Genomic DNA, 12,529 nt, shown 5'->3' with positions numbered 1-12,529 from the left:
TGTTATTGCACTCTTTTGCTGGTTTACACTAGTTTTAGTAGAAATCATATAGAGAAGTGGGGGTGGGTTTTCTGTGCAATAACAACAAACAAATTGAGCAGGAGTCAGTGTTACAAGTCATTTATAGCACGCTTCAACTGTGCTATAAATATAACTTTATATGTAATAATGTAGACATTATTATAGCAGCATTAGGTAAGAGCTGGCAATACTAGCTATAATAGTTAAAAAAATAGATAATGAAAAGAGAATATGCTGAAAATTGTCATTACTACCTTTGTTATGATAAAGTCATTTTTACGGTTACAAAAAAACGTATTTAAATTTACTTACATCGCAGCCATCCGATGGCATCAAGTGTTAATTCAGCCCTAAAGAAAGACCTGCAATAGACAGATTTAGCTCTTGCATAATGCCTGTTTAATAAGGAATATTAACCATACATGCACATACATACAAATAGAGTCTATTGCGAGATTACCAGTTGACATTTTCACCAGTCAAGGATGCCCGACATACTACAGGCAGGATCTTTTCTTTTCCACCACTTTATACACGACATCTATGCCCTCATAAGCTGGTATGGTGTTTGTAAAATGTATGCCAGATTTCCAAATGGAGGGGGGGAGGTGGAGACAAACACAATAAATAACAAAATAAAGTGACTTTCAAATAATGTATCTATATTTAGGACTTTGCTGTAAAAAAAAATATACAATACATTCCAGACCTTTCTAGGGCTAATTGAACTATTAATAATCAATAATTCAATGAGCTCTAAGGAGGTCTGTATTATATATATGGCAGGACACTGGAAGTTCGTTGGCTTTCAAAATATGATTAATACCAATATAGTTTACATAAATAAATCATAATTTATCTACATTCTATGAAGTAGACAAGAAATAGTAAAATTTCATGAATTAAACACCTTCCAATGTCATGCATTTTTTTATAAGCATACACTACTCTGAAATTTGGAACATTATGTTGCTTTCTCCATAACCAGACAGAATTACCATTGTAAGAAAAAGCAATCCATTATAAAACAAACAAAACATTAGTTTACAACATTTTGTTTATTTATCTATATACATGTATATATTATATATGTACACTTTGTACAAAAACAAATGATGATAAATGAAAATAAAAATGAATATGTAATTCTATGAAATAATAATAAAGATGAGATGAAAAAATGATAGGATTGAATAAACAGACAAATTTACTAGTTAAATGGGAGAGGTGACAGAAGAATGAATAAAATAATTTACCAGAATAACATTTTCCATTACTATTAAATTGTAAAAAATCACTAAACAACTAATAATGCACTAATGTAACACAAGAAACCATGATGTAATGAACATGGTGAAGAAACCACAAAACAAACAGAATATCTAAGAGGGGTACTTAATCGACAGTCGGGAATATTTCAAAATGACATTGAAGGACACAGAATTGAATTCTGCTGGTCCCGAAAACAGATGTGGTTTGTGCAGAATTGTTGCATAATTCTACATTACAGCACGATGAATGGATGTATGGTTGCAAACGTACTATATTCAGATAGTGCATTTTACTTGATTGACTTGATTGACAACTCTCAATCAAGGGATTTAGAGATTTCAATTTCAGAATGTTCTTTGGAGTACCCCTATGACTTTTCCTGAAATGAATAGCTTTTCTGAAAATAAAAGAACATATTTTCTTGAGGATTTGCGGAGTATTGTCATTTATGACTGCTTTTATTTAAGTCTACTGAATATCTTTTTTATATGGTACCGGTAGTCAATAAGCCTTAGTATGAAGTGGGTTGCTATATTGGCTTTGAATAATGGTAATTTACAGATGATAGAATTGGAAACCTTTGTTTAATACAAATACAATATAAAAATTAGCAAATGGCAGTATAGCCCTAGTAACAAAGATAAAAATTCCTGCAGAAAATTATGAACAATTTCAATTGAGTAGTAGAACGGCACCAGAAATTGATTAAAAATAATGTTTTTTTGTTTCTTATTTCAAACACAAAACATTATTTCTCAACTAAAACTTCACATTCCTTTTAATCTGCTACTTTTCATAGAAATAATTACAAAACGGAAGATATAGTTCTATTTTTCAGACTTCTAACACAAATTTGTCCTCTGATAATAATACCGGAGGTTACAACACACATATAGTCTATCATTCATCAACTTTTATATCATTATTTACACAGTCAACAACTATTTCTTGTCACTTGACAAATCTTCCACAAAATTTTATTTCCACCATCTTGCTTACATCTAAGGACACTCACTAGGACTTAGGGTCTTTAATAGACAGCATAGATGTTTTGTATAATATATACAATTGAATGTATTGCTGCCTCTGTTATGCATGGATTGACTCTGTTGTGTGTGGACAACTTATTTTGCATACATTCTCTTTTGCATCTCTATATTTCATACATATTTCAACATATCTTCATTCATCCACTAATGGTAACCAAAATGCCTGAAACATAAAATAATATTTTTCATATTTTAAAACCTAACAAAGTTTCTGATGAATTAGATGTTTCACACATCCATCTTTTAATAATTATTTGTTCAAATCATAAGATATTCTGCAGTTTTGTTAGAACAGCACAATCTCTTTGATTTTGGTCAAAAACATAATTGTCTATTGCATGGGATTTTAAGTGTTAATCTGTCTTCCAATATTGAGAAATAACAACTTTGTGTTCCATTGTCAACACAGTAACCTCCACCTACGCTTTCCAAATAAAACTTTTATTTCTGTCTTATATGCATATTTGTGAGATAAATCCAATTGATGAGAGCGTGGAAAGTAAAACAAGTGGTTACCATGCAAGATGCACCCAAATTTTGCAAGAGATGGACAGTGAACAAGCTAAAAAAAAAACCTGACTTTTTGCACAATTTGGGGCAATATTCCTGAATGTTACGGTTTGAATCTAATTCGCACAAGGATTCTCGCAAGAGCTTACGCTGCTTATCTAAAGGATTCACATAAAATTTTTGTAAAAAAAAACTCAAAAAAAAAAACAACCAAACTTGGAGAGTTGTTGAGTCCGACTATTGAATGTCAGTCAGGGTGTTTTGAATCAAATTTGTATGACTTACAGTACTTTATAGAATACTACATAATAAAATAAAATATTTGTTGCGTCTTTGTTTTACTGTTTACTTCTAACTTTGACATGTTTATGGCAGGTCATTGTCTTTTGCTTTTGTATTTATGTTATGTAATGAATAGCAGGGATGTGGCCCGGTATTTTGGATATAAACATATATTTTAAATTTCATCAAAATTGTGACCTCTAGAGGGTTCACAACCTTGGTATTACATGCTTATTACACTATTTGCGTGAAGGGGACTGACCAGTGTTGATCAGACTTTCACGAAATTCAAACTCAACTGTAATTAATATAACGGTGATCTATTTGAACAGTATTTAAAATCAAATAAAGATTGTGATTTTAGAGTGTCCACAACATAAATACAAGATTGTCTGTGAAATTACAGACCGATACATGCCAATATCGAAAGGAACTAAGATCTTTTGGATATAACCTATATTTCAAATTTCATCAAAATCGGATGAAAATTGTGTCAACAAACAAAATATGAACACAGACACACGAATGGACAGAGGCCACGGCATATTATGTCCACATGAAAATGAACAGCATGGTAAGCACGAAGATGGCATTAAAATATTTCTGATGTCATAATTGCTTCACTCCGAGGGGCAACTGTAGTTCAGTGGCGGACAAAGTCTTCAATTTCTACATTAATAATGTCACAAACTTTATTTAAAGTTACAATTTCATATTTTCTAAGAAAGTCAAAACATAATTATTTCTATGTCTTTTGCTCAATAGGTTGTCAACTCACTATTATACGATCATAGGTTATCTTTCTCACACTTAAAAATCTTCACACCCAGGGATGTGCCTACTATTACAATTACCGGGCGGCACCGCCCAGCACCAATATTGTCCGCCCGGCAAAAATATCTTGAAGCAGATTTCCGCCCACCTCCATTTTCTTGTAAATAAAGATAATCTAAATTGGTAAAAGCGTTTTTATTTGTTGCTTTTAATCTCATAAATTGAATAAATTATTTTGACTCGCGTCAAACTGGCCTCGTATCATAGACATCTAAATATAACGTTCGTTTTGGACGAAATTATTTGATGCGCAGAGTTATCTGATATTTAGACTCTTTTAACTGGTCACATCAGTGCGATGTAACTAGCATGACTGGTTAAACTAGCCTACTGCACCGTTATTGTTTAAAATAGCACTAGCAGACGACTATTTTTGCTATTTAAACTATTTTTATAGATTCGTGCAATTCTATAATCCGTATCCACGTAAATTCCACCAAATATAAGTATCATGGTACCAAACTTTTAAATTAATACTGCGCCGTTGAGGTGTTGAATTCCGATTATAAAATATCCGTAATACTGTAATTTGATTATCAAAAGACGATTTCACACATGTGCATGTCATTATATTACATGAACTTCATGCGGCGGACATGTAACGCCCCCTGGAATTCCTTTCTTCCCGACCTTATTATTTGATTTGATCATATTTTCCAGTAAATTATATTCATAGCCTTTATTTCTGGAAATTGTTTTGAACCTTTTAAATGATTAAATAAACCAGTCAACGAGCCGTGTGCATCTCCATTCCATTCACCTGCATGTGACGTTACTGTAGAATTAGGTCAGATGACTTGGGGGAATACGTGTTTTATTTATTTAGATATAAATACTTCATAATGCTATAAACTAGTGACAAACAGGTGAAAACATGTGTAGATGGTCAGTGTGGAATTCATAATTGTTATAAAATTGGCTGCTAGTGCAACCTGACTTCCAACCATCTGAGTAGGCGTACGACAATGGACCGTATACGTTCCATGGTACGACTGAATGAATGCTGACTTGTGTTTTCGATAGAAAAATACAGTCACAAGAACTCAGGAAAGAAACAAAACAATAATTAATAAATTCCTATTTTCCATTATGCTGTGGATTACACAGGTATACAACGGTGGTTTCAGTGTCAACATTGGCAAATTGCCGTCGACATATTCTTAAATAAATTACCACGGCTAAAGATGCCACCCGTAGTTCTTATTTATTTTCTACGGTAATTTCACTAAATACTACAGTGCGGTGCTGTCGTGAATTTTGACCCCTGGACTCATGAAATTGCGCATTTTCGATCGAAAAAAACCTGATAATTTTCTGCCGAAGATTACCGCCCGGCATGAATATTTTTCTGGGCACATCCCTGCACACCGGAAATAACACAATTACCTCCCTTGTTTTCCTATTCCCCACCATGGAATAGCTATCTTCAAACGTTTGAATTTGAAGTTAAAAATGATATTTTTGCAAATTTCTCAACTGGTAATAGTAAATTATAGGATTAATAGGATTATTCTTTAACAAGGTAGGACTGTTTATAGATACCATCTATTTTAGGGCTTTATTTTAATACATTTTAAAAATATAACTTAAAAATATGAAATTGTAACTTTAAGAAATATATACAACACGCTGTTTGGACACTCACCATGTTTGTACAAGCTGATGCCATCATCATATATTTAGGATTAAAGAGAAGATTTTGTATAGGACCAGGATGATCAGCTTGTAGAATAGCTAGTTTGGTACCAGTTTCAGTACTCCAACTGTGAACCTTACCATCTGTAGAACCTAATTTGGGGGAGAAAAAGATGTATATTTATAAAAACCTGACTTGAAATATAGAGTTCATACCAAAAAAAAATAATATCTGAAAGCCTCAATGCAACAGAAAGTCCTGTCATGATTTAAAGATGCATTATGTAAAAGAGAGAAACGGGCTTTAATGTCCACTTGACACAAACTAGGTCATTTCGGGAATAACATGGTTCAATTTTATTCCAATAATTTGCTTGCACGTAGGGTTCTTTAGCAGTGGGAGGAAACCGGAGGACCCAGAGAAAACCTACAAGGTCGGACAGTCGGCCCTACTCCATGTCACATACAACCGGGGAATCAAAAGCACACCAGTTGACTCAATGACAGACCTCATAATACAGTGCGCACACGCTAATCATTCAGCCATTCAAACCCCCATTATGTAAAAGTGAAACCTGCCTAAAGCTGGTCTGTTTGTGGCTTCAAATGTTATTTGGACATTTATTTACATAAAAAGCACATAATCAACTTTCCAGACCATCGGATAACTAAGATATTGAGGGGATTAGATAATGAAAGCCATGTTGTCGTTAAACTTTAATATGGATGCCACTAAGGGCTGAAGTTCAGGTCTATCATCATAGTAATGGTACTTGACAATCAGGACTATTTAGGCTATTTCTTGTCAAAACTTCAAACATTCATAACTTCACTCAGAATCAAGTAATTTGACTCAAATTGTTAATATATTCATTTATCATCATCTAATTTAACCTATTATAGCAAACAAAACCGGCTTTGTCAATGGTAACATTACATATAACTGCTGTTACCTTTATAAAATTTTACTTACCACAAAACACAAACTGTGAATCTGGACTGAAGGATGCTTCTAAGGGTAGTCCTCGATTATTTGCGAAACCCTAGAATTAATATCAATATTTATTACTAGCAAACAATTTAACACAAAAATTAATAGTTTTAAATCTAGGTTTAAGATACTAAAAAGTTGCTTAGGATCAAGACTATCAATCACTGACTTTTTATCAACTCCACTGCAAGTATTGGCCAATAGGTTTACGTTACATAAATGTGGATTCTGTACCCCATATATTTGTATGGTAATTATGTTTGTCAGCATTTGTTATTGTTAGTGGAGAAAATTTAATCTAATATACAATTGGAGAAAATCATTAATAAGATAATTGCATTATAACAACAATCAATATACTTACAGTGAAATTCTGCAAAGGTGTTCCCTGAAATGCATCAATAAGTCTAAGGACAGGTCCATTAGTTGATATCAAAATAAGTTTACCATCTGGGCTAAACTTAATACCTGTCCAATCACATTCTTTATCCTGAGGTAATTTAAATGCTGCAAATGGTCCCTGAAATACAATTTGAACCTATTCAAAGCATTGATCTATTGCAACTCATCATAACTATGGTATATGTGTGAAAGTAACAGGTCTTCTGTGATACAATGGAAGGAAATAAATCTTACTGCCAAGAAAAGCAACAACTACCTAAAAGGGTCATCTAAATAACTACCTAAAGAGGTCATCTAAATAAATTGATAGAATCAAATAAATGTCATTTAAATAAATTTCTAGAATCAAATAAATGTATCTCAAGACATTTTTGACTAAAAAGGCAATCTGATAAAAATGTAAAAACTTCCTTATATAACGTTACATGTACTTACTCTATCAAAAGACCGTAAATCATAAAGCTTTACTGTTTCCGAGTTAATTCCAGCTGCAAAAATTAATCCTTCAGGATCAAACGATGCCACAGGTCTACCCGACAAATGCATTAAACCCTGAAAAATTTAATAATGAAAGTCCTGATCTACAATAATTCATGCGTCAAAAATTTTTCTTCTTTGAAATGAAATAAGGTTTGTGTCCTACTTTTCTGCACCAACAAGGTTATTAAGGACAGGCATTTTATGCATGCAGTGTCCTATAAGGGAAATAACTTCTTTAACTTCAGTAATATTTACCTGGCAGTTTTGTGATCGAAGATCCCATAATCGTATTGTTTTATCTAAGGAACCAGACAGAAAACTGTCATCTATAGGAGACATACATAATGTAACAACTCTGAAAAGTCAAAAAAGAAAACTGTTATGAAGATACTGACAACAGAGAGATAAAAGTAAATCTAAAATTTAAAGTCTTTGTACGTCATTTACATTTTTTGGAAAATAAATTTACCATGGTTTTACCCATTCAAAAATGCACTGATTAGGTAACATTTAGTTTAGAAAAGAAAATCAAAATGTAAGTAGATAATCTCCTGTCTTGGATTCAAGCAGATTAAAAATAGGCTCATCAAAATATTGTAGCAAAAAATATATGGGGTAATGACTTTAGACCACATCCCATTTATATCAACTGCAGAGAAGATGCCGAGTGTTGGCAAATTTACAATTTATCTGTCTTTTTGGGGATACTGAACAGTATTAAATCGTTTTGGGAATACATCGTATTCAGGGCTGTCGGTAAATTTTCATAGATGATTAGAAGCACTGCTAATCAAAAGTCCAATTTTGCCAAATTTGATTAGCAAATTTTTCAGATTCAATATAAAATACCTAAATAACAAGATTATTTATAACAAATGATTAGATTTCATTCTTAAGATTTTTTAGAATTTTAGCACTGCTACAGGTAGCTGTGAACATTTCTGAATGTAGATTTTTGGTTAGGCCTTATGTCTGAAAACAATTCTTATTTCTTTGTTAAAAAAACAATTTTGTCTGCTATTTTTGTGTAACTATTTTTGTTCAATTGGACGCACACTGTATTTTACGAATAATCTCGATTAACTAGACACAAGCGATATAAACAATAATATTTTACGGGAATTCTTATTTACAATACGTGGGGGATACACTGAATTTATTTTTTTCAAATTGAATACTGATATAATTACTCGAAATTGACATGTCTTGCAACATGAGTGGTACTACTTGATTCCCTATTTCCAGTTTAATAGTCCCAATTCATCGAGTTATGTCCCTGTATCATATAGTATAATGAATTGAGTCTCGGTAGTTCGAGAAGAAAATCTCACACTGAGAATTCAGTTTTGTTTATAAAATTTTTTTGATATTTTATACACGTTTAAAGTGTTGAGAAATGTGGATAAATCTTTGTGAATATCCAAAATGACAGGCATATTAATGATTAGCAACGGACAAAATATGTATCGCCAATTGCACTGCGATTTCTTCGAAAGGTTAGGGACAAAAATGGCCTTGGTGTTGAACAAAATGTGCTTAGAGAGGTTTTGCTGTCTAAGACAATTTTCAAAAAATGGCTACAAGATTTTAGATACAACCACCAAATTTTGAGCCCTGGCTCTTCTAGGAAAAACACACTAATCAAAAAAAATGTGGCATCAATATAAATTATGACACTTTGAAGTTTACACATTGCAATGTTCACGCCTATTACTATTACTATTTGTTACTCTAGTATCACAAATTTATGTGATTACATTGGATTACTTACTTTTTGGTATGGCCTGGAAAATATCGGATGTATTTATTGTCATGTAAAGAAAGGTATCGTATTGTGTCTGAAATAAAAATTCAGATGAGAAAATATACCTCAATAATAACACCATAGATCATTAGCAACTAACTTTCTTATGAAACTAAAGAAACAGTAAGATGAAGTAGCAGAAACAAAGAATATTCATTCAACTATTATTATAACATGGTAAATAAATAACATTTACATGAGCCCTTAGATTAGGTCTCTTACTCCTCCTTGCCAAATATGTGCAATGAATGAAGACGAATGGGTTTCAAATAGCAAAGACAATTGTAATAAACTAATCAAAATATTACACGTCAACACTACATTTAGTCTGAACAAACAAAAAGCAGTGAGGGGAAAATTCCTCAGGGGAACATTTTGTGGTTATATTTTCTTTTGCATTTTCCTTGAAAATATGTGAACTCACCATCTACTTTGGTAGATGAATGTAATGCAGCATTTACTGCATGGGTATAACGAATCAAATCAACTCCATACTTTTTACTATTCAATGTTCTCTTTGGTCTGAAAAGAAATTTTATTATTATTTCTTTGGAAATCTTTTTGTTGGTCACTTTTAGTTTCCTGCTCAAACTGAATATACTGCAAAAAAGGCTATAGAAAGAGTTGGCCAGATATTGTGGGATAGATGATTGACCTTAACTGGCAACAATACTGTATTCCATAATTCCATATATCAGAAAATTCCGATTAAAAATTCCTAGGCCAAAAACCTACATACAAGGCCAGTATAAAGTTGCAGACTTTATTGACAATAATTTGAAAAATACTCAACAAGTGCACACAACTATATACTTCTAGAAGATCAAGTTTATGGCAAGCTTGGTGGGTAGGACGTTGGCTCACTAACCTGGAGGTACCGTGTTTGATACCTGTGTTGGCCGAGAGAGTTCATCAGGATTTTCTGGAGTGGTTCCGCCTTGTCAGAGGTGCAGGGCCGAAGGTCTGGCAAGGGACAACGTATAGTCATTTAGATGGGACGGAAAACCAAGGTCCCATGTGCACATTATTAAAGTTTAAGATCCCTTGGCAGTTGGAATTCAATATAAGAGTATGCCGTAGTGTCACTGTCCAGGCAAAATTTCCCTCATAGCACACTGTATGACGTATGCCAGTCTTCATTAGCCCAGTCGGAGCAGGAAAGTAGGTCGTTAAACCCCATTTCAATTCATTTACGGCAAACAGTAAGCCAAACATCTATTTCATATACCAGGCTACATAAATTATGCCAATATCGTTGTTGTTGAAAGGATATTCGATTTAAATGGCAGGACGATATGTACTACCAAATACCAAGACAGAACAAATAAATTATTGCAATATTAATGAGCTAAATCCCAGGATTGGCAAATATTGTAGGTAAACTGGAATGTCTAATTATAGTATCAGTAGATCAAACATTTGAAATACTAACCCAATTATATCAAATACCTCCCAATTCTAACCCAATAAGGACTACAAAATACAAACAAATACATTATTATCCAAAAATAACAAGATTCTTCAAATATTTCAATATCTCTCCGAAAACTTGCACAAGTTTAACGGTAATATATCTATTTAGTCTCAATGAAAAATTGTGTTTATTGAAGAGCAAAACATTGCACTAATAAATTTATTTTCTAAACACTAACACAACAGTACTGTTAACCTCTTATGCTGGCATACTGTTAACATCTTTTAATGGCATTGCCTCATCATGTTACAGAAATAGTTTTGTTTGAAATTTCCCTCATAATACACTGCATGTCTTCGTTGGTGCAGAACCGGGGTGTGCAAACCTCAGATTACTTAAAATTCCAGGAGTTATTTACCAGATTCCAGGAGTCACTGTATAGAATTCTACATCATAATGTATGTTTTTCACGCATGAAGACCATTTATGGCGATGAACTTGTGAACTTTTGAAGAAACATTTGTAAACTACGTTCAGTTCTATATCTTAAAATATATGGAGAAACCACAAATGTTAATTTTCCAGGAGTAATCTTGTTTTTCCAGTACTGGAAATCACATTTTCATTTTTCCAGGATTTTCAAGGAGTGTGCGAACCTTGCAGAACAGTACAACATAAACCCTATTTCATTTGGATTTTGTGGTCAAGGGAGACAACTGGAATAGGAAGATTTTGACCATAACATTTTTTGCAAGTTTTCCTCAAATTAAACTCATTTTTATTGATATAAAAAATAATTCAAAGTATTCTGTAGGTTTTTCACAATAATGAGGTAGGTATAGTAATTGGTTAGAATTACTATTCGGTTAGATTGGGCAAATCGTCCTGCACGGTAAAGGTTATATATGAAATGGGAGTTTAACATCCTACTTTTCTGCTCAGACTGAGCTAATGAAAACAGGCATACTCATACAGTACCAGTCGTGAGGGGAATTTCGCCCAGACAGCAGAGTTACAGCCAACTTTTATATCAAATCCCACCCATCAATTAGGGTTCTTTTATGTGCACACCAATCTGTAGGTACAACACTAACAGACCTCAGTTTTTCGTTGATACGTTGTCCCTTACCAGACTCTCTCCTACATCACTGAGGGGGTGACCACCCTGGAAAAACCCTGTCTTACTTACGGACTGGTGCCACCACCGCCATATAAATAAATGGTTTTGGCTATTTTATTATTAATGTGCATTCAAATCTGCTAAAGAAATGGGCCTTTACATGTTTACGATGTATTTAATTAATTGAGGAACCTGAAAATGTATTTGTTTAAACTGGTATAGATTTAATTGGTTTGTCGGTACGGTGTAAAATATGAAGAAATTCCAATTCGACATTTTTTTGTCTTCGTCTCACTTACGTTCCATTCAAACAGTCATAAATTACAATAGAATCGTCATCACTGCTAGAAATTAGTGTTTCACCGTTCGCAGAGAAGTCAATGCTATTTACACGATCCGTATTTTCTCGAAAGATCTTTGCAACGCGAAGATTTCGCACAACATTGTCAGTGAGTCTCATACTTGCACACTAAACAAGCATGGCGGGAGAAATTGACATGGCTGCGGAGCTTTAATTGTTTATGTATTGGTAAATTAATAGAGAATTAGATAATCAATACCAAATTCTACCTGATTATTTTCCTTTATTAATTATAAGGGTTTTTTTTACAATAATGAAAATTTATTATTCTTTTTATGAATTATGCTGTTTTGTTGCTGAGTGATTCATCTCCGTAGGTCATGGTCAGGTGGTTAGTGCTAAATGATAAGGCCA

The 12,529-nt window shown here is 33.1% G+C and overlaps 1 protein-coding gene across 1 annotated transcript; it reads right to left on the bottom strand.

Annotated features, from left to right (window-relative positions):
- Positions 1-666: 666 nt before the first annotated feature.
- Positions 667-12,295, bottom strand: LOC126828303 (WD repeat-containing protein 82). The gene is made up of 9 exons (XM_050557995.2): positions 12,114-12,295; positions 9,705-9,802; positions 9,248-9,314; positions 7,732-7,831; positions 7,432-7,548; positions 6,959-7,114; positions 6,577-6,646; positions 5,614-5,756; positions 667-2,505 (listed from the first exon to the last, which is right to left on the bottom strand). Exons 1-9 carry the CDS (start codon positions 12,272-12,274, stop codon positions 2,476-2,478), a joined length of 942 nt encoding a protein of 313 aa, XP_050413952.1. The 5' UTR covers positions 12,275-12,295; the 3' UTR covers positions 667-2,475.
- Positions 12,296-12,529: the final 234 nt, after the last annotated feature.

This window comes from Patella vulgata, chromosome 7 (genome assembly GCF_932274485.2).
Source record: "Patella vulgata chromosome 7, xgPatVulg1.2, whole genome shotgun sequence".
Lineage (NCBI taxonomy): Eukaryota > Metazoa > Mollusca > Gastropoda > Patellidae > Patella > Patella vulgata.
Note: the sequence above shows the minus strand (reverse complement) of the source record. Positions and strands in the feature narration are given on the sequence as shown.